Source organism: Chaetodon auriga, chromosome 23 (genome assembly GCF_051107435.1).
Source record: "Chaetodon auriga isolate fChaAug3 chromosome 23, fChaAug3.hap1, whole genome shotgun sequence".
Taxonomy (NCBI): domain Eukaryota; kingdom Metazoa; phylum Chordata; class Actinopteri; order Chaetodontiformes; family Chaetodontidae; genus Chaetodon; species Chaetodon auriga.
Window position 1 is genome coordinate 19,277,779 of NC_135096.1, and position 23,514 is coordinate 19,301,292.

A 23,514-nucleotide genomic window follows, 5' to 3' on the forward strand; every position below is an offset into this window, starting at 1 on the left:
ATAGCCGCAAGAGTCAGTTTCTGCATCCCGGTCATATTTCTGCTGCTTCACTTTCATTTTGAATGAATCGTTTTCTGTTTTATGTGGTGGAAAGGCCCAAAACAAGGGCTCAAAGGTCTTTGGAGTTCACAGTTTGGATTACCTGAAACAAAATGTTTTTGTCTTATTTGCAAAGATCATCACAGAACATACAGAGCTCCACCTCCACCTGGCTGGAGGAGAGAAAATCCTGTTTCAGCCTCTTGTGGCAAAAATTAATATTACAACAACAAACGCTTGATCTTGACGAAAAGAGTTTCACCTTTTCTTACGTCGTAAAGTCACAGCAGTGAAAACGGTGTTGATTAGATTTAGAAAAAGGATCATCAGAATCTCTTTGCTTGTGCCTCTTGGCCTTCTGCGTGTCAGTGATGGAGATCAAACATTGGAATGAATTATTTTGTCTTTAGCTTTAGAGGACTTTGTTTCAAACCGTGGCGTCATCTGTCTCAGTGATGTGGAACTGAGAGACAACAGCGTCATGGAGACAGGGTGCGTTTTATTTACACCAATAAGTGCAGAATCACCACAAGCAACCAACAAACACGAGTACGAGCAACGATACACAGCTTTCTAGAAAATGTATGTACACTTAGAAAACTTTGTGCTGTTTCACTTTGTGTCCTGTTTGACGAGAGATGATGGTTTCAGGTCTGAAATGAAGGCGATGGGGAGTGGGAGATGAGGCCTAGGAGGGGGTGTTGAGCACTGCTTGGACCAGACACAGTGACAGTGACTTTCAGTGTTTGAAACCCGACTCTCCACACTACACTACAGCTCTGTCCAGGTCTGTCCAGCTCTGTCCATATTATTCCACGTTTTTCCAAGTTTGTCCTTGTTTGTCCATGTTTGCTCAGATTTTTTCATGTATTTCCAGTTGTGGTCATTTATTTTACAGGTGTGTCCAGGTCTCTTTCAGTCCATCCAGGTAAAGACTGATGACAGAGGTTTTCCACATAGAGTATCAGTGAAGCTTATCATCTGTTAGTTTAAACCCGAATCCTGTAAATCTAAACGCAGTCCATCTATTAGAATCGGTTCAGACTCACAGCCGTGTGGAGACAGTTGTTGTTTCCTTGTTGTCTGCTACAGCGCCCCCTCACTTTAACACCTCAAACTGCAGCTCATACCTGAGTCATCAGCTTCAGGTGACAAATTTAAAACACAGCAAGTTTGCATTGATATGCCTACGTGATTTCACAGGATGAAACATGTTTGAGACTTTATGTTTCTCATGGTGTGGCTCTGGTGCTAGGTGACAGGCTAACAACATTGAAAGGAAGGGTTGGGTTCAGGAAGGTGACTGGATAGAGCCAGAGTCACAGAGAGTTTGGCAAAGATTTTGGCTCTGAAGGCCATTTTGAAGCTTCTTTTGCTAACACTGTTTCTTGTTCGTAACTTAATGAAATAGAAATCCAGATCCTGCAGACAGGTGCCAGACTGTGCATCTCGAGCTCAGGTAAGGCTTGTAAATACAAGAGAACACAATGTAGTGAAAGGAGGAGAACCCTGTACAAGATCCAGTTAAAGATGGATCGAAAGGAACCCAGAACCACCACAGACCTGCTGACCCAAAACCAGGACTTTGGGTCAGGTTTTATTGGGGGCAGGCACTTTGAAACTGGCAGACCTTTGACACAGGCAGTGTTTGGTTTCAGGATGTTTCTAAGAAACTTTGACAGTGACAGTTTACTTAAAAAAAGTTTCCTCACCGCGTGAACTAAGCAAAGCTTTCTACGTTTTTAGTCTTCATGTGATCCCACTCAGCTGGGAGTTTTTGCTGTTGTTAATGAACTTATGAGGTACTTGTGTGCAGATGTTGAAAACATGATGAACAGTGTGAACAATACCGCCTCATCAGGACGCTGCTCTCCAGCGTCACCAATGGTGGAAAAACTCCAGAGACCACATTGAATTGGCCCACAGTTTGATGGTCTTGTGGTATTTTTGAAAAATGAGGCACAACTTGGGCACAAACGTCACGTTTCTATAAATGCCACCGGCATCTTTCGTAACATCCTCCCTCACCTTCAGGACATTTTTCCTTTTGGTTCAAGGAAAAGGAAGCGTATTTGCTTTTCGAATAATTTGTCTACTTCAGAAGTATGAAATGATCTTCCTCAGCAGACGCAGTTGCATGTCATGTTTGTTCAGAATGAGATATTTTTTATTTAAGAATCAACATTAAAGGTTCAAACCCACAAGGCAAGATGTCCTTCAAAATGTGAAAAGTGAACAGCTATCATTTAATGTCAACAGCGCATCGCTATTTGCTGAGGAAGACCATGCAACACGATCAAAAGCTCAGGAACAGTTACTGATTCAGTCAAACCAGTCTGACTCCACATCGGCCTGTTCACACTGTTTTCTATCCATTCGCATCAGATCAGAAACGAAGAATAAGAAACAGTGACCCCTGAGGTCAGAGGTCAGGTGGTATCTGGGCATGTGGTCTATTCACAAACTGACCAATAAAATAACATACAAAACATGATGTCATAAGTTCACATTGATTCATAAGAAATGTTCAAAGTGCTGATTGGGCCCATTGATTAAAAGTGGGCGTGGCCAGCTGAAGAAGACATGTCATCATCCTCAAACATGCTGACATATAAACTCTCTCACTCTAATGTCTCTCTGTCTCTTTCTCTTTCTGTCTCTCTCTCTCTCAGTAGTGTTCCTCGGAGTGGGCGGGGTCACAGAAGAAGCGAGAGCTGCGTTTGGCCGATCGGGCCGTAAAGGGGACGGTCTTCAGAGCTGCAGGTGAGAAAAACAAAACAGCCAATCAGAAAACAGACAGGAAACACCTGGTCTGATGCCCTTTTGTTGCCCCTGACAATGCGCTCATAGGTGGTTTGCGTTTACCTGTGATAATAACACAACGTTCACCTGTGATGACGACGTGTTTACCTGTGATGATGTCCTCTATGGCTCCGTCCTTCCCTTCGTAAACATGGCGGTTGTCTTTTCCTTGTCGTCTTCTGAGCTCGGTGATCAGCTCCTGCTGCTGCCGCTTCCCTCTGTGGGATGGAGACTGGAGGAGAGGACGGGGACAGTTTGACCGTTAAGAATCACTTTGTGAATTACTTTTGTTTCACACGAGCTGTCACGTTACCTGTCACATCATTACATCATGCTGTGATTCAAATCACAATCCGTGATGTCAGTCATGTCATAAACTGTCTTTTCTGTAATGTTGCGAGCCTCGAGGACGTCAGTGAGCCGTCTGTCCACTTTGAATTTTGAATTTTACTTCTTCGCTGAGAAGTTCACAGTCAATGTTGAGATGCTGACGAGTGTAAAATGAATCATGACTCAGCAGCACCTGTTCCACCTGTGTGAAAGGTCCGAAGTCACCAACTCACCTTGGTCTCCTCCTCCTCCTGTTGCTCCTCCTGCTCCAGTTTCTCCAGTAACATCTGCTCTTGGCGCCTCCTCTGCTCGTTCTCCTCCTCTGCCAGCTGAACACACGAAACACACACACATTAAATGCAGAGCAGCCTTTTCTTGTTTTTAGCTGTGTGTTGTTTGATGCCCTGCCTGCGGTCTCACTGTGGGAGAAGTTTCAGATCCATAGGCCACACCCCCTGACGAGGAGGTGGAACCCGAGGTGGGTTGTGTTTACTCACCCTGTACGCTTTAATGAAACGGACGAAGATGGGGAAGAAGACTGATGGCGGCATTGTCTTGGAGCTCTCTCCGAAAAATTTAACCACATCTTCAAATGCGTCCTGGAGTGAGTGCAAACAACATCTACATGAGTTGTTACAGCGTTGTTAAGACTGTTTATTTGTCATGTTTGTTTACAAATTAAAAACAAATCATACTTTAACATTTCAGATGATTGTAACACGACATTTACTGAAATTAAGCTACTGACAACAACAGTGTTTCTGCTGCACTGTGACTGGACCACTGTAATAATGATGTCATCAGCATCAGGTGTACGTTTGTTGTCCCACCTGAGCAATGCGTGCATCCTCTTGCAGCTTGCTGAGTCTTGATTCGTTCCTGCTGATGAAGTCTTTGAGCGTGCTGTTGTGTTGAACACTAAACTCTCTCCAGGTGAGCTCCATCCCACGTTGCAGTTCCTTCACATCACACAGCACGTTCTCCAGACTCACTGCAAACAGGTAAGGACACACAGGTGAGGGCCACAGAATCTGATGTGTTTACCAGAGTGTAACTGGCTGACAGACTTACCTGCAGCAGCTTTGTCAACGTAGTGAAGCTCGTTGTAAAACAGAGACACTGCAGGATATTTTTCTCTCACCACGTTGGCGATGTAATGAAGCAACGTCTGTGTCCTGTCTGTCGATTTCGTCTCCAGCAGCTGAACACAAACACACACTTATAACAAAACTGGTACTACAAACCTCATACCAGTAGCATACTCTCATATATTTTCAAGTTCAACAGATGGGAGCTCATTCTGCAAACTTCAAGGTTCAAGGTCATTGGACAGATTTCAGGTCATTCATTCATTTTCTATACCTGAAAAGGCTGGAGCCTATCCCAGCTGTCAATGGGTGACAATGGGTGTCAATGGGTGACCCCGAGAGGCGGGGTACACCTTGAACTGGTCGCCAGTCCATTACAGGGCAACGTATAGACAAACAACCATTCACGCTCACACTCACACACTCACACCTAAGGACAATTTTTAGAGTCACCAATTAACCTAATGAGCATGTTTTGGTCTGTGGGAGGAAGCCGGAGTGCCTGGAGAGAACCCACGCATGCACAGGAAGAACATGCAAACTACACACAGAAAGGCCCTGCACGACCCGGGGATCGAACCGGCGATCTTCTTGCTGTGAGGCAAGTGCACTACCTGCTGCGCCACCATGCCACCCAGACTTCAGGTGAATTAAAAATGAAAGAAATTGAGATTATTTTTAATCACCGTAAATCCCATATTGGTTTAGATGTGTAATTTCAATGTGTTGTGTTGACCAGGGTGCTGTGAGGTAAAAGCACAACACTGCGGCTGTCAGTATTCATCAGAACTGAAGCTGTCAATAAACTTCAAAAAAGTATGTTACGTGTGTGTGTTACCAGGTCTAAACTCTGCAGTTTGAATCCATACACAGCTCCTCGCTTACTGCTATTCATGTAGTTCCCCAGAGCCAGAATGATCTACAAAAAATAGAGAAAGGTACTATTTCACACTGACACTCAGTCTTAGTTATATTGCATAGATGTGTTTATCTGTACATCCTTTATATAGAGAGGCTACTCACACATACTGCATATTTATGTACACAGAAGATTATACTGTATATTTATATAAACAGATGTGTATATAAACACTGACTGACCTCAAGTATCTTCTTGAGCTTCTGAGATGATTTTATTGAAACTGAAGCAGCAATCATGGCGTGGAGTTGCTGAGAAGAAAAGACATAGTGAGACAGGTCACTACTATCTGTCTGTATAACTGTCTGTTTGTCAACACACAACACACGTCTGTTTCTACCTGTCTGTCTTACCGGAGTTAACATCTGGACGTTTTCGGTGAAGTTGCCCATGAAGGTCATGATCGACATGCGTTGACTGAGTCTTTCGATGCGACTGAACTGCATCATGAACCTGTCTTCGTCGCTCAGAGCTTCCAGAGGTTTTCTATCCCTCTCGTATTGCCGTAGGAGCTTCACTTCGGCCTCCGTTGGCAGGAAACGCATCAGACACTCCACAAAGTCGACCCGAACCGTGCGTAGGTCAAACCTATGGAAACACAGACCAGAGTGTTCAGGGGAACAAGTAATCATTTAAATACAAATCAGATCTTTACAGACTGCCCTTCTGCTCTATTGACTCCCCTGGTAGCCAATCAGGACACACTTGTCTGATGGACTCATGTAACAAATAACACAGCAGAATCACCCCATGCACACAAGAGAGAGAGTAAAGTGTGTTGACATTCGGTCGTAGTTAGTTAGCATTACTCTGCTTCTACCTGGTCCTGACTACTACGCTGTGAACAATTATGCTGCTGTCACTGTGACTCATAGAGTTTATCTTGTGTTACTGCTACTGGGACTCTTAGACTTTATGTTACTTTTACTGGGACTCGTAAGGTTTATCTTAGTTACTGGGACTTTGTCTTATTTGTGTTACTGCTGCTCATAGTGTTTGTCTTATTCCTGTTACTTTTACTGGGACTTGTAGAGTTTGTCTTGTTTGTGTAATTGATTTTGGTTTTTACTGGTAGAGTTCCTGGTGGAGGTTATTCTCTCTGTAATTGTCACTGATGGCACTTGTGGACTTTGACCTACGTGTGGATGGCGCGACATATGATCTCTGACCCCTGACCGGCCTTCCTGAGAGTGATAGCCAGGTTTTTGGCTCGATTAGCCTCCAGTAGAGAAACTTTGGATGGAGCTTTTTGAGGAAGTTTCTGTCTGGACAGAGTCAAGTCCACAGCTGGACCCTGAGCCTTTGTCTTAAACAGCTCTTCAAACCCCTCCACATCCAGGTCCTGAGAGAAAGACAGGTAGACAGGAGAGACAGGTAGTTTAGCAGCTCTTCAGACTCCTCCACATCCAGGCTGAGAGAAAGCATGAGTGCACATCAACAAGTGAAGATGTTAGCATTTCAGCTCCTTTTCATTACAGACTCCTCTCTTCTGTTTATTTTTTTTGACCAAATTTATTATTGAAGTGTGCTTTTAGCCTCTTTTCTTAATCCTAAATGCTTGATTGTAATTGTTGGATCCAAATACAACATTTAAAATGTGTTGGTGTTTTACCCGCAAGATGGCCTCATCATCAATGTCATTGAAGACTGTCCCATTGATCTGACTCGGCTTCAGGGCGACCCAGTTCAATACTGGCATCCTGAACTTGGTCTGGATTGGCTTCTTTATCTTCACCGCTGCACAACAGGGAGAAAGACAAGTGAGCAGATGTTAGCTGTAACTGTCAGATATCAGACTAATAGCCCCTAATAACCCCTAAAACTGCTTTAATACTCAGTTTACTGCTCCTCGAGGATGATGGAGGACAAAAAATTGAAAGACGGTTAAAGGGGCAACCGTGGTACAGAAGGTAGAGCAGGTCATCCACTAATCACAGGGTTGGTGGTTCTTATTGAGCAAGACACTGAAGCCCAAAGTGCTCCCAATGGTTAAACCAGATCCATGCCATTGGTGTGTGAGTGTGTGAATGATTGAATGAGTGATGAAAATCTTGTAAAGCACTTTGGATAGAATGTACATGAAGCCATTTAGCATTTAACGTTATGGAGGTTGACATCAACAGGATGATGGAGGTTGAAATAGAGAAAAAAAATGATGGAAGATGACACAAGATATTTTTTAAATCCCCCAGCATGGAAATTATGGTGTAACAGATAGCAAGCAACAGTAGCAGGAAGGAAAAAAGGAGACAAAATACAAAAAAAATCAACTATATTTATACACACACACACACACACACACACACACGTGTGTGTGTGTGTGTGTGTGTGTGTGTGTATAGAGAGAGAGGGAGCGAGAGAAGGAGGATGAACAAAGGAGGTGGAAAATGGAGGAAATGGAGAAATTCAAAGATGTTTAAATGTAAGACTGTAAGTAAACGTACAGAATAACTTGAGAGGACCCTCTGTCAGCAGAACAAGAAAGAAAAAACAACATGTTAGAATCATGAAATTCAGTTCATAAAAGATTGTTTCACATTTGTTATGACACTTTGACAATTTTGGATTGGGAATGGAACCATAACCCTAAACCTGGGGATGGGTCTCAGGACTGCATTGTAAATGGGCAATGTTGTAGACCACCTCCTCTGTTCAGTGATGGTCATTCCAGTTTGACATGGATGGCTTCTTTCACTACTCTTTCAAACCATCAGTCTTACCTGGCCGAAATATGTACATCATTGTCTTCAAATGAGTTGTCAACCTAAGGTGTTGGCTCTCCTGTGTTTTGTCATGCTCTTGTGAAGCTGTTCTTTTTTTCCTCAGTGTCCAAGTCTTAGCATTCCACACTGCACTGGACAGGGCCTACAACACTGCTTGTGTCTGGGTGTTTTGTCCATAGGGTGGACAAGTTTCTGCCTCAAGGTGTTACCAGGCTTGAAGTGAACAGAGATGTGGTGTTTGTTGAAAATCCTCTCGAGTTTTTCAGATACTCCTACAATGTAAGGGGTGAAAATGTTGTGCCTCTCTTTCTGTTCTGTGTTTTCTTGCGGTCTTTGATGAAGGCCCAGTTTGAGTAATCACATGTTCTGAGTGCTTCCCTGATGTGTTTCTGCTCCATCTCCTGGCCTTCTGTCCTTGTGGGGACATTCTAAGTCTGATGGTTTCTGGTTCTGATGACCTCCAGCTTATGCTCCGGTGGGTGGTGAGAATCAAAGGCCAGATATTGATCGTGTAGGTAGGTTTTCTGTATACTTTGATGTTGAGGCTCCTGCCATCTTCAATGTGTGCTGTGCAATCCAAAAAGGCCACACTGTTTCCTTTAACATCCAACTGAGCGAACTTGATGTTGCTATTCACTGCATTGATGTGATTAGTGAAAGCTTCCACTTCCTGTGCTCTAATTTTGAACTAGAAGTCATCCACGTACCTAAACCTGGCTGGGGGAGTTCCTGTGAAGGAGATCGGGGCTCTGCTCTCTACTTCTTCCATATAGAAGAGACTGACCACTATAGGAGAGACCGGTGACACCATGGCACAGCCATGCCTCTGTGTGTAGAAACCCTAGTTGTACTGGAAATAGGTGCTTGTCAGGCAGAGGTCTAGCAGGGCACAATTTCCTTACAGTCCTGACTGCTTCCAGGGTGGGAATGCATTGGAAGATTGAAGTGACATTGTAAGATACCATGGTCTCATCTGAGTCCAGTTTTCTATTTCCCACTTTATTGGCAAAACCCTGGGAGTTTTGATGTGGTGTGGAATGTTGCTGACCAAGAGAACTAGGATGTTCATTAGATGTCGGGCAGTGTTGTAGGTAACTGAGTTGATGCTGCTGCTGATGGGTCTGAGTGGGTCTGGAGGATCCCAGGTATTGATCCTCCTTTTTATGCAGCCCCGAGACCCCACCCCAGGTGGCTTGTCATTCACACCATGACACATGTAACCCTAACGACTTACATGACGGCTAGGGGCATCAACAATCCTACAAGACTTTTAACTGAAAGTTACTGTTCACGGTCCATATTTTAAGTGCAGCCTGTGAACATTTCATTTAGACCCTCTTGTTCGGTCTCACCTGCAAGTCCCGAGTTAAAGATGACTGTGGGTGACCCCCCTGACCCTGGTAGAGGGGGAGCCACAGGAGGAGGAGGAGGGGGCATGGGGACAGATGAGGACAGCTCACTGGTCCGACAGGGGGGAGGAGGGGGAGGAGGGGGTGGAGGAGGAGCAGGGGGAGGAGGTGCAGGGTACGACCCATTAGGCACTAAAGAAAAACAGGAGAAAGAAAAATGTTCAAATTTGTACAGAAAGTTTATCCTTCATTGATGTTATGTGGGAGTACCTGTAGTATATGTTGGCAGTAGTAGCATCACTTAGTAGTGCTTGCAGTATCAGTTTTTACTTAGGTGGAAACTCTACTTCTTGTCTCTGCAGGTTATGATTAAATATCTAAACCAGTGTTCTGATTAATGGAGATTCACCTGTGCCTGGTATTGGAGGTGGAGGAGGGGGAGGGGGTGGGGCCGGCATCCCTGGAGCTCCGCCTATCCCTGGTCCCATGCTGTGATAGGCTACGGTCTCAGGACTGTGGAAATCAATCAGGTTATCAATCAACATCAATCTTTCACTCATTGGTTACTTTTATAATGCCCTGTTATTGTTTTATTATTGCTGCTGTGCCGATAGTGCACAGTGATCTCACACCTTGGGGACAGGTTCGGACAAGGTGGAGGTGAGGGGGACGCAGAGTCAGCCACCCCCCCATCCCCCTCTCCTCTCTGGGGTTGAGGAGCTCCTGGTCCTCCGGCCTGCTGGGCCTCCTGAGCCTGACGTTCCAGACGACTCTGACGCCGGATCGTCTGGTCCTTCTCCCGGACCATCCGCCTCAAGGTGTGCACCTGAGAGTTAGCACTCGCATACACCTCCTGCACAGGTAAGAGGTGCATAAGAGACAGTACAAAGTGTTACTGTGCTGGAAACAGGTCAGTTAGAGGAACATGACATGTAACATGCACTTGTAAGGGATGTGTTAAAGAGACTGTACAAGATGTTACTGAACAGGTAACAGGTTTGTTAAAAGTATGGTGCATCATGTTACTGTACCGGTAACAGGTGTGTTAAAGAGATGTTAGAACATGTTACTGTACAGATCACAGGTGCGTTAAGGGTACAGTGCATCATGTTGCTGTAAAGGTCACAGGTGGAGAGCCAGGGGAAGATGGTGTCAGAGATGAGGAACAGCCTGACACATTAAAACAGTTTTGAGAGTTAAAGGAACAGTACAATATTTGAGGAAAACTTTCTGGTCAGGTGTACAAACAGAAATGTAGACAGTCTTTATGTCCGACTGTTGCTTTAACAGCTCTGTCATTAGTAATAGGTATATGGTTTCCATGGTGATAGGACTGACCCTGACGTGATCAAGCTCCTTGTTGGTTTGCATCAGCTGTTTCTCCAGTTCAACAATCTTCAGCATTGCTTCATTCTCCACGTCCAGCAGGCGCTCTGACATCTGTGGACAGAGAGAGATAAACAGGTCAGTACGACACCTGTCTGTGTACCTGTCTGTCTTTTGTTCTACCTGTCTGTTTCCATCTGTCTAGCTCTCTGTCATTGCTTTGTTCTCCACATTGAGCTGAAACTCCAACATATGAGCACAGAGAGAGAGACAGCTATCTGTCTATGTACAATTCTTGTCTGTCTCTTTCTATACCTCTTTCTGTCTATTGAGCATATAGATATAGCATATAGAGACAAACAGATTAATACAATTTACAATTTGTCACATACATATGAGATTTGTCATACAAACAAGCAAGGTTCTAGACGGGAAAGAACAACAAGAATAAGTGCCCTAACGCAACTTTCTGGTGCAACTGGACATAGGTGCTACAAGTGACACCTGTCTGCCTCTCCACTTGTCTGTCTTACCGTGCCCAGGCTCTCCTCCAGCTCCTCGACTCGTTCCAGAGCAGCAGTTTTGGTCTCGGCGTCCTCCAGCAGTGTCCCGACATCGAACACATTGTCAAGGTATGCCTGAATCTGAACCTGCAGCCTATCGCTCTCTGTGTGCTTCAACCTCTGAGGTGCGACAGTCAAGACAGTCAACAGAGAGACAGGCAGGAAGTCAGGTAGGACGACAGGTAGAAAGATGGTCAGGGAGACAGGTAGGGAGATGGGTTAACAGTGTATAAAACTCTTTTTTGTCCACATGTTTGTTTTTGCTGTCTTTTCAAACATACTCATCAGTGTGAAAGTGACTCGCACGCCGCTATTCGAGAGCCTCTGATGCGACACATCTCCACGTTAACACATACCAACCGCACTTAAATTGAAACGTAATTGGCGTTATGCCAGAGCTGGAGTTGTCTTGGTCGCTGTCCACCGTCATTGTTGTTATCACAGCTGCATTGCATTGTGGAATATTTATGCCGGTGTTGTGTCCAGTGTTTGCATACTGAAATATTCACTGAAATTAGAACGCACCTCAAATATGACTTAGTTCATACTACGGTTTCAGACACACTGGAAAATCTCACATGCTGTTGTAGTGTACTCAGTAGAATTTATGTATGGAATTTCGAACAGGCCCATGGAATCATGTTTGCCGTCATGTGATTGGCTGAGAGTGGAACATGTCACGTGTTACCTCCAAGTGTTCATCGAGGTTGAGTTTTGTGAAGTCGTACTGCAGGTGGACTCTGAAGTTCATGTCCTCCACCGAGTGAACCACGATGTTAATGAACTGCATACAGGCCACCTGACAGCCAGACACAAGTTCAGTTAATACCCAGTTATTAACCTGCCAATGAAGTCACCCTAATTAAACTTTAATCACAGGTGAGTTATGTTCAGGTAATCATGAAGTAAGGTACTTTGAACATGTGGTTTAAAATCTGTTAAAGCTAATAGCTAAACAACGTGATGACTGTAAATAAACATGAATTCACCAACGTAAAATGAAATGACTTAAGAACTTAATCCTGAATTCATTAATTGAATTAAATGTTGGTTGCATTGAAATTACTTGCACTACCTGCACATACCACTACTGTTTATACCTCGTGCCAATTGCACTACTCGCATGTATTTATGTTTTTGGGTATTATGACTCTTTGCACTTCTGGTTAGATCCTAAACTGCATTTCGTTGTCTCTGTGTTGCACTCTGATGATGACAATCTAATGTAAAAAATAAAGATGTATTTGTAAAGATTTACAAAGTAAACGAAGTTCAGTTTAAAGTTAAGCCATTGTACCAAGAAGTCGATGTTGTCATCTTCGTTCTTAAAATGTTCCATCAACTTCTCAAAACGCATTGATTCTGAACACACCTGCAACAGATCAATCCATCAGTCAATCAAACAGTCAATCAGTCAACCTGTGAAGCAATCAACCAATGAGCAAACACTTTGTCCCAAGGTAAAGCGAATGGATGTCAAAGTGCTCTTGTGTGATTGGAGTCATAGATTTTGACACCAAGAACGAGTCAGTAATGGGATCATTCTAAACTCATTATTAGATCATTCCGGACTCATTATTATTTTCAATATCACATCAATATTAGATTATTATAGAATCATTATTTGTTCATTTCTAGACCATTATCAGATCAGTTTTCATCCCTGTAGGATCATTATTAGATCGCTGTTAGGTTGGGGCCAGGTGGCTGTGGCTTAGGAGGCAGAGCGGGTTGTCCAATCAGAAGGTTGGTAGGTTAATCCCTGGCTCCTTGAGACTGCATATCAATGTGTCCTTGAGCAAGACACTGAACTCCAAATGGCTCCTAATTGCTGCCCCTTCTGTGTGTGTGTGTGTGTGTGTGTGTGTGTGTGTGTGTGTGTGTGTGTGTGTGTTTGTGTGAGTGAGAACATGGCTTGTGTTGTAAAGTACTTTTAGTGGTCAGAAAACAGCGCTACATAAATGCATTCCATTCATCATTAGATCAGCATCAGAAAGTGTCAGATTAAAGGTGTTTTAGCAGCATCATTTGTTACAGTGTGTGTGTTTGTGTGTGTGTACACAGCGTTTGATGTTGTTTACAGTTTTGAAGTTGTCGAAGGCCGACAGGATGATCTCATGTCCACCTCTGACCAAACACACCGCTGCCAACAACTCTAAAACCAGAGCCTTTGTCCTGATGAAGTAGAGGGCCAGTAGACAGGTGGAGAGGCAGGTCAGCAGACAGGTGGAGAGAGAGTTAATAAAAGTTAAATATTCAATAGTGACATTTTACAAAAAGCTTGTTAATTCTGTCGCTGAACTACAATCAGTAGATTTCTTTATTGAAAAATTCACGAACAGCTGTCTGTAAATTCTACTTTTTAACTGGCGTAATTTGTAATTTTTTGGTCGTAGTATGTCGTTTTCAGTCGTACTTTGTAATTTGTAGTTTTTCAGTCATAGTCTCGTTAAAAGATAAGACTTTATTGATCCCACACCGGGAAAATTTAGTTGTTGTCGGTGTAGTTTGTAGTTTTTCAGTTTTAGTTTGTAGTATTCAGTCATGTTTTGTTGTTATTCATAGTTTGTGTCTGCATTTTCTTTGACTCTGTAGTTTATGCTCCAAAATAGTCAGGGTTACGGTTAACCCTAGTTTCAGGAGGTAGTAGTTGTGTGTTTCAGAACTACCTATGTGTAGTACTGACCTGGGGTTCCTGTTGTTGAGGCTGAGGGCAATTTCGTTGACAGCATGAGGATGAGACATGACCATGTTGAATCCGTACTGAGGAAGAGAATGAAGATCAGTCACATCTACATACTTTATTGTGTGTGTGTGCAGGAGGATGAGATTGAAACTATTTCATGGAATAAATCTATATTTAAATCCATATTAAATCATCTGTATGATCAGACAGAAGAACCAGATTTTAAATTTTATGTCATAAGTCATCAGATATTCACATCTCTGTGTTTCTTTGATTTCTACCACAAGATCTTAATTAGCCATAATTAAGAATAATAGATTAATTGGACTGTTTTTGAACTAATATATTATACAAATATATGTCAAATTATTGGTCTGTAGGGTGAATAGGAAAAAATAAACTTAGTTGTGTTTTCACCAAAATACATTGAGCATGATGGAGGAAACTATCAAGGGCAACTGGACTCAGTTAGAGAAGCTTGAAAACATTTCACCTTCTTCCAAGAGACTTCTTCAGTTCTTAAAAGACTGGTTGGAAGTTCCAGGTATTTGACCTCTGTGGGGTCGTTATCAAGGTACAAAGATACGATATGGGTCGCTAAAGCTCTCTAACTGTCTAACAGAAGTCGTTAGAGCCGCTGGAGCCCAGGTACGAATGACAGTCATTGGAGTCTTCACCTGAGGCCAACTGTGAAAAAATGGTAAATCTCCTGTGAAGGGATCAAAGGACTGCATTGTAGCTGGAAGGTAAGTGGTGTCTTAGACCTCCTCCTCTGCTGATGGACGGTTCCTCTATTTTTATCTAAGTAGCCTCCTTCACTTTTTCAAGCCCTAACCATCCAAAATATGCACGTTGTAGTCCTCCAGTGAGTGTCACTTATTTTTGAGGTGAGGGTAAACTGCTGAGTCTTGACCTGAGGAGTTGGTCCTCCTGTGTCGAGCCATGTGTATGTTTAATGGTTCTTTAGTGTCCTATACAAGTCTGTGCATTCCTCACTGCATTGGACTGCAGCTTTTCCTGTGTTTGGTATTTCAGGTGGAACAGTTTCTGTCTTGGTGTGTTTGATGAAGATCCTCCGGAGTTTCTCAGATACTTCAGACACATCTGGAATGACGATGTTGTGGCGTTTGTTCTTCTTTCCTTCTCCACCTGCAGTGCTGTTCTTCTTCCTGGATCTTGTGGCTGTTTCCACAAAGGCCCAGCGACGGTCCACATCCTCTATGTGAATCCCTCAGTGGTTTGTGGTCCTTCTCTTGGACACTTGTTGGCACACTATTAGCTTGGTGTTGCAGTATTCTGCAGACTGTCTTCAGCTTAGGAACCAGTGGGTGGTGAGAGGCAAAGAGTAAGTATTGGTCTGTTTCCTGTTTACACAAATGTGGAGGATCCTGTCCTCTTCAATGTCTACAGCACAATATGTGTACTATATATGTGCACTGGATGAAAGACACCTAACTTTTCCATCATACCACAGCATGTACCAATACCTGACCGCATCACAGCAACAGAATCAGCCATAAGGACAAAGAGTTAACAGAAACTGAGGCAGAACTGATCAGATCAAAGGTATTGGTGGACCTCGCCAATACAAAGGCACCCCTTTCCGACCTCACTGTCCAGGAAAGGTCAAGACAATTTACCTCCACCTGAAAGATAAGGAACACTCATTGGAGGACAACATACACAAATTTTGAACAGGTGGTTTGAAAGAGGAGTGAAGGAGGCTATTTACAGAAACACAGAGAAACCATCCCTCAACAGAGAAGGAGGTTTACGACACCACTTCCAATGATCCTCCACTGACAATGCTGTCCTTTCATCCTTTCCCAGGAGATTTAACAATTATTTACACCTGGGCTCAGGTGACTCCAGCAGCTCTTATGTCTGCTGTTAGACACCGAGGAGCACTAACAACCCAAGTGATATCAATAACCTTGATAACACCCCACAGAGGTTAAATGCCTGGGACTCCCTACCAGTCAGTCAGAACTGAAGAAGCCTGCATGAGAGGTGAAACATTCTCAGATTTCTACAATCAAGTGCAGTTGCCCTTTTTTCCAACCCCCCTTGGATGCATTATACCTACATTTTAATATATTTGAATAAGTGAAATATTCAGGTACTACCTGGTAGTTCATGATGGCTCTCAGACACATGACACAAACGTGAACGTCGTCTTTCTTACAGACAAGTCGAGAATTCTTCAAAGTTCGACGACTCGGCAGAGTGTTGGATCGAGTCACCAAAGCTGAACTACAAACACAGAGAAACATCATCAGATGATAGAGTGGACTTTATCTGGTGAGTTTGTCCTTTACTCTTTACCTGATGGAGTGCCGAGCTGCTCGGGGTGCAGAGGAGGATGGGGAGGGGAGGCTGCAGTCGCCATGGAGATCCTCTATGGAACGACTCCAGGGAGAGTCTATAGACGAGACCTCACCTCCAGCCTCTGACTGCTCATTATCGAACCTGAAGACACAAGCAACAGTTTTTGTATGTTTTTAAAGATGAAGTACAGAGGTTCACCAACATCCTGGACCACTTTAAACTGTGTAGAGTGTTACAGAGAATACAAACTAAACACCTTCAATGTGACACGAGCAGAACAATTATTCTAATTATTATTATTGCAATTATAAATATGGGAAAGCATGTGGAAACGTTTCTGTCTTTACTATATTATACAGTTTTAAATTTGCATAGTGTATATACACATATACTATATACACTCACTGGCCACCTGTTCAATTGCTTGTTAACAAAATTAGCTTATCAGCCAATCACATGGCAGCAACTCAATGTATTTAGGCATGTAGACGTGGTCTAGACAACTTACTGAAGTTCAAACCAGGCATCAGAATAGGGAAGAAAGGGGATTTAAGTGACTTTGAATGTGGCATGATTGTTGATGCCAGACGAGCTGGTCTGAGTATTTCAGAAACTGCTGATCTACTGAGATTTTCACGCACAACGATCTCTAGGGTTTACAGAGAATGGTCAGAAAAAGAGAAAATATCCAATGAGTGTCAGTTATGTGGACAAAAATGCCTTGTTGATATCAGGGGTCAGAGGAGAATGGGCAGACTTTTTCGAGATGATAGAAAGGCAACAGTAACTCAAATAACCACTCGTTACAACCAAGGCATGCAGAATACCATCTCTGAATGCACAACACATCGAACCTTGAAGCAGATGGACTACAGCAGCAGAAGACCACACCTGATGCCACTCCTGTCAGCTAAGAACAGGAAACTGAGGCTACAATTCACACAGACTCACCAAAATTAGACAATAGAAGATTGGAAAAAAAGTTGCCTGGTCTGATGAGTCTTGATTTCAGCTGTGACATTCAGATGGTAGGGTCAGAATTTGGCGTAAACAACATGAAAGCATGGATCCATCCTGCCTTGTATGAACGGTTCAGGCTGCTGCTGCTGGTGGTGTAATGGTGTGGGGGATATTTTCTTGGCACGCTTTGAGCCCCTAAGTACCAATTGAGCATTGTTTAAATGCCACAGCCCACCTGAGTATTGTTGCAGACCCTGTCCATTCCTTTATGACCACAGTGTACCCATCTTCTGACGGCTACTTTAAGCAGAATAATGCACCATGTCACAAAGCCCAAATCATCTGAAACTTGATGATATCTTGTCGGTATGAAACAAACTCTCTGAGGAATGTTTCCAACACCTTGTTCCAATCTGGTACGAGCTAATTGTACCTAATATTGTGGCTACTGAGTGTATGTATAGTGATTATAAGGAACTCAAGATCAAGAAAGACACTCATTCAAACTTACGTGACTGCGTACTGAGCAAAGGACAGATACTCAACCAGAACATCCAGACCTCGATTCTCTTCATTCAGAAACTCCCTGACCCACCTATAGAGACACAGACAGTCTCAGTCAGTCAAAGACACAGACAGGTGGTCAGAGACACATTTTTTTTGTTAGGATTAATTTCTAATGATCCGACATATTCGAAACATATAAACAGACTGTGATGGGAAACAAATAAAATACGTAATTTGTGAACATTTTACTGTTGATTACTTTGTGACCTGACATGAATTAATTCACATTTACTCATAATAATAATAATAATAATAATAATAATAATAATAATAATAATAATAATAAACCAGGTAGTATTGCTTTCCTCACAAAGTGTAAAGAGATGGACAGAGGTGCAGAGAGACAAGTGGTAAGACAAACAGGTAAACAGAGAAACAGGTACCCAATGTGGTTTGTGCGAAGAGAAATCTCGAGTTCTCTGAGCATCTGAGTTGACTCCTGAACTCTTCTTCTGAACTTCTGCAGACAGACAGGTAGAGAGAGACAGACGGGGGGTTAATAAAAAACAAACAGATGGAAATCTGTCTCGCGTAACAAACAGAAAAAAAATGTGCTGTTTTAACAGTTCCACTGATGTGATGATATGATGTCATTATTCTCTGACCGTCTGACATCATAGATGATGTAACCCTTCTGTAAACTCCATTTCCTATCTCACCTTGCGTGTGACGGCTGGGTCAAGGAAGCCTCTCAGTTTCTGGATGTAGGTGTGTGGAGGGTTCTTCACCTGAAACCTCTCCTGCATCAAACACAGAAGACCTTTGTCACATTGGGTTAAACCCTAAGCTTTCACCCAAACCTAACCCCATAAACCCTAACCCTCATATGAAACTTTTCTGGTTGAACGTTTCTTGTCAGCTTTCCATCCTCGATAAGTTTCCATTGAGAACATGGACTTTCTGAGAGGAAACATGAAGTCAGCTGCTGCTGAGCTTCATGATAAATATGTCATTAAGTGAACATTAATAGAACCTGTGTTGGTGGAAACTCGGAACAAAGTAACGTGTTAGTGTACTCAAATTATTTTTTATTATAACAAGTAATGTGGCATAGTTTTATGCATTACTCAGATTGAAGTTATCAGTTATTTAGCTTCAAATAAACAATCTGTGACTGAATTTTACTGTATTTCCCTGCTCAAAAAACAAAAACATTGTTGATGGCTTCTCACATATGCTGTCTCTCTCCAACTTCGTGGTTGTAGCTGTGTACCAGTGTTACTACACACCACTGAATCCAAGAGTATTACAGCATAGACATAATTTAAATTCACTTCCATTAAGCTTCAGTGAAGTTCAGTCTGACTAAATGTAAACAGAAGCATGATTTCTGTTCAGATGAACTTCTCTTGTGTTCATCCTGGATTTGACAGTGTAGATGAGTCTCAGAGTTCCTTGCTCCTAAAACTCAAGTTTTATTTTCACATTTTACCTGTGAAAAAGTTTCCTGGTCACATCTCAACAGTTGACTGCTTCATTATGAAGCTGAAAAAACTGTGCACCGTGCTGGCAAACTGCTTCAGCATGCAGTTTTCCTGTGTCATCATCATCATTTTGTATCTGACACACTGAAAGTATTATGTGGCCTCAGGTAAACCTCCAGGAGCCACCACAAGGCCCTCATTTACACATTTACACAAAGTCACTCATAGGGAACACATGGGCTCTTTGTGGCCCCTCAGGGTCTGGGGACCCGTTGGTCATCCAGCCTGGACTTTGTAGTACAACTGTCTCTGATATTTTAGATTTTTAGTTACTTTTTGAGTCTCACTGTCACAAAGTCTTGGTTCTCCAGGTAGGAACAGATTCAAACTCGTGAACTTTATTAACACAACCCACCTGATCACAGATCAGCTCCCACTTCTTCTCATTGTCATAGGAACGCAGCAGACGCACCTTGTCAGGAGGCAGGTTCATCGAATTCTGAAAGACAGAGTTTCATTTAAACTTCAGTCACATGACAATTTCTTTTTGCTCTGAGCTACAAAAGTCTGATGCATTTCATATTTCAACACTTGGATAGAAAATAAACAAAATAAGCCACTTCTGAATCAGTCTCCTGATCATGAACTGACCAGGAAGTGATCTTCTAGTCAATCTGAATCGGTCATGTCATTTGTTGTTTTTATGTAAATCAGTCAGTAAACATGAAAATGCGTGTAAACATCAAAAAAGTGCATGTCACAGAGCTTCTCCTGTCTCTACCTGTTTGTCCTTCACCAAACACGCAGTTGATTTGCAATTATGACACTAATAATCTATTAAGTACAGTCTGACAATACTAATCATCAGTTATTTTTATTATTTAGACTCTAATAACACAAATAATTACTCACACTCTAATAACACAAATAGTGTTAATCTAATACTAATAACCATAATAATAATATTATTTCCAGTTTAATAATAATCATTATCATCATCGTCGTCATCGTCATCATCAGTAATTTCCAATCTAAGAATAATAATAATGATAAGAATAATAATCAGTTATGTACAGTCTAATAACACTAAATCAGTTATATTTTAACAGTTGATTATATTCAGATATTTCTGCGAGAGAAGAATCTCAGAAACAGTAAAGATCTGAATGACCCACACTCATTTCCTTAATTTCGTTTCTGCTTATGGGTTGTGATAATGCAGGATGACATCACCAAAACTGTCCAATCAATGAGTTAGCTGTAATTCTGTTTCACTTCATGTAACTTATGGGTCTTGTTTGACATGATCGTCTGCTCGCCCTGAAAGAAGATGAAAAAAGCCGATTGCAGGCGGATGATGAATGAAAACGTGAGCTCGGATCTGGCGGGACTCGACTTCCTGTAGAAGAAGAAGCTTTGATGTTCTTCCTCGTTGATGAAGAGGATGAAATAGAAGTCCACTGTTATTGTATGGAGATGGACATGACGAGCAGAGCAGTATGAGCAAACACTGAAAAGTTTGAAACCAATTCCTGACTGATGGCTTCACTTTACAGATCACTGGAACTGACCAGAAACACGTGACCCTGTTCGTTGTCATCAGTCAGAAGCTTCTGAAATGAAGCTCAGAGATACGATCAATGAATAAAAGCAGCAGAGTGGAATCAGGTGGAGGTGATGCAGCAGCAGCAGCAGCAGCAGCAGCAAACAATGCTCCTAATGTGGAATAATAACTTCAGCCGCTCGTTTGCTGTGCGTCCGCTTTGCCTTCCTGCCTGAACTGAACACTGAGCTGCTGTGTTTTAGGATGGAGGCCATCATTCCTGTTGGTGCTAAACACAATTCTTCAGCAGGAACTTTATTAAAAATGATATGATGTCACAAACACGGACGTGTATGTCGTGTCCCACAGCTGCAGTCAAACAGCAGCTACAAACCCCAGATCATTTGCACTGATTGATTGTGATGATTTGGTTTAATCTTGTATGAGAAATAAGAGCTGAGTGCAGGTGAATGAGCCTGTGTGTTCATATGTTCATGTGTTCACGTGTTCACGTGAATGCAGATCAGCACAGGAGGGTGAACGCTGCATGAAAGAGGCAGAACCTCTTCTTACCCTCCAAACAGCTTCACTGGTCTGGACCAGTTTACATGAATGGAGAATGAACAAATGTGTCAAGCTGTTAATGTCAGAAATGCTCTCATTAAATATATTTGTTACTGCTGAAGCTCGTGTAGACAAACACTGCAGAAAAACTCTGAAAATGATGATGGAAGTGTCATTTCATTGCAACACAGAGTTTCATCAAAGCTTGTGGTGAAAACTCCCAATGAGTGCTCAACTCCATCTTTTGGAAAATCATTTCCCATCAGGCATTTCACCTCTGTGTCTCGTGGAGAGAAACTGTAGCACTGAGCTCTTACACCTGAACACGTCTTTGTCTTAGGAGATTTCCAAGTGTCATGCAGTCAAGCCTCCAGAATGAGGTGGACAAAATCACAGAGCATCATGCACTTCACTCAGCATGACACCGAGAGGCAGCGTATCGCTCTGCACCATCTCAAACTGTCTATCTTGTCTGTCTTGATGTCAGTTCCTCGTGGGTTCAGATCTTCCACAGACTTCGCCATCAGCCTCTGTTCTCACTTCCAGCCCAGAACTACAGATGTCAAAGGATCATTTTGTCTCTTGAGACCTCAGAGTCTGTTTACACATTCTGGATCAGAACCAATAATCCTCAGCTCTGGTTGGATCTGGATGTGGTCCAACATCTTGGACCTGCGAAGACTTTCACTCTGAGAAACCAATGGATCCTGTCCCAGAAAAAATCCGTGCAACCCTCCATGTGACATTTTGGGTAAAGTTAAGATGATATCTGACCTTTTCTAAAACTGTCCCCAGATGTTTCTGTAAAAAACAATTCATTTCCTAAAAACACCTGCTTTCCTCCAGACTAGACCTGCCAGTAGACTGATCCTCCATCCCCTGGTTTTACTCCTTCTTAATGAATCTGCTTCGTGAGTGTCGAGACCTTCAACAGGAACTCATAACCAAAGGGACTGGTCAGCGTAACTCCTGCAGGTCTGAAAGATAACCACATCCTGTCCAAACACACTCTGAGAATGCCCAACAGGTCCGACACAGACCAGAAGAACTGGTCTCTTTAATGATATGTGGATATGAGGAGCTCTGCAGACTCATCAGAACAACCAGAGACAGGAGACCACAATACACACACTGAAATATCTGGACTCTCTTTAAAGTCATCCCAAAGTTCTCTGTAGAACCAGGATGCAGATTCTGAATCTCATAGGGACCTGAAACAGTTTTTGGCAGCCAGCCACACCAGACTGAAATATGTCAACAATTATTGGATGGATTGTGATGAAATGTGGTTCATGTTCTCATCAGGATGAACTTTAATGACTTTGTTGATCCTCTGACTTTTCTCTAGCGCCATCATTAGGTCAACATGTGAATGTGTCCAACACTTTGGTTTATGAGCAAACACCTGCAGAACTGATGACATTGCCATCAGCCACAGCTGCACACTGTGTTTACTGATAATTATCCAATGTTAGCATCATGCTAGCATGCTAACTGTTAGATCTGGGGACACTGTGGAGCAAACCCTAATTTTTGTATTTGTGTGTGTGTGTGTGTGTGTGTGTGTGTGTGTGTGTGTGTGTTGTGTATTTACCAGTGCGATTGAAAACCTCTCCTCCAGCTCAGCTGGGTCGGGCATCGGGAGTCGAACCGGGGCGGCTCTGGACCGGATCACCGCCAGCTGGCTCTCCATGCTCTCTGCGTTCCCCATTACACACACACACACTGAAAAAACACACAGAACACACCCACCCACAGTCAGACACACACACACACACACACACACACACACACACACACACACACACACTCAGCAGACACACAGCAGCAGGAACATGTGGTCGGCCATCACACGCTGAACACAGACAGGCTGGAGCTGCTGAAGGCCTGTCTCTCTCTTTCTGCTGTCTGTCTGTCTGTCTGTCTCTCTCTTTCAGTCAGACACTGAAGATCGTCTCCCTCCACCTCCCGTCTCTCTCTCACTCTGTCTCTTTGTCTCTTGTCCTCACCGCTGTGGCCGCCGCCGCTGATGCTGATGCTGCTGATGCTGACGATGAGGATGATGATGATGATCCAGTTGAAGCTCTGATGCTGTGTCGTTGTGTGTGTGTTTATATGAAATGTGTGTGTGTGTTGTGTGTGAGCGCGTGTCGCAGATCAGCCGGTTAATCCTCCCCCTCTCCTCCCCCACATGAAGAAAGAAAGAGAGAGTCGGCCTCCCTCCTCTTTGTCTCTCTCTCTCTCTCACACAGCTGCAGTCTTTGTCTAGCTCACTCGACCCTTCCTCCTCCCTCACTCTCCCT

At 43.0% G+C, this 23,514-nt stretch overlaps 1 protein-coding gene across 1 annotated transcript; it reads right to left on the reverse strand.

The window, feature by feature from the left end:
• Positions 1 to 518: 518 nt before the first annotated feature.
• Positions 519 to 23,514, reverse strand: fmnl2b (formin-like 2b). The gene is made up of 28 exons (XM_076723573.1): positions 22,806 to 23,514; positions 19,520 to 19,603; positions 18,340 to 18,420; positions 18,064 to 18,140; positions 17,625 to 17,708; positions 16,151 to 16,294; positions 15,952 to 16,078; positions 13,826 to 13,902; positions 13,221 to 13,314; positions 12,437 to 12,511; positions 11,828 to 11,938; positions 11,110 to 11,259; positions 10,589 to 10,690; positions 9,883 to 10,103; positions 9,660 to 9,763; positions 9,254 to 9,442; positions 7,623 to 7,643; positions 6,791 to 6,915; positions 6,318 to 6,520; positions 5,532 to 5,766; positions 5,361 to 5,429; positions 5,098 to 5,178; positions 4,243 to 4,372; positions 4,002 to 4,162; positions 3,669 to 3,770; positions 3,405 to 3,500; positions 2,950 to 3,073; positions 519 to 2,796 (listed from the first exon to the last, which is right to left on the reverse strand). The coding sequence occupies exons 1-28, from the start codon at positions 22,920 to 22,922 to the stop codon at positions 2,708 to 2,710; spliced, it is 3,273 nt and encodes a 1,090-aa protein (XP_076579688.1). The 5' UTR covers positions 22,923 to 23,514; the 3' UTR covers positions 519 to 2,707.

Coding starts and splice junctions, on each gene's coding strand:
- fmnl2b (XM_076723573.1), bottom strand. CDS start 22,922: ATGGGGAACGCAGAGAGCATGGAGAGCCAGCTGGCGGTGATCCGGTCC. Junction 9,764..9,882: donor TGTCCGAACCTGTCCCCAAG/GTGTGAGATCAC, acceptor TGATTTCCACAG/TCCTGAGACCGTAGCCTATC. Junction 3,074..3,404: donor AGGAGGAGGAGGAGACCAAG/GTGAGTTGGTGA, acceptor CCTCTCCTCCAG/TCTCCATCCCACAGAGGGAA.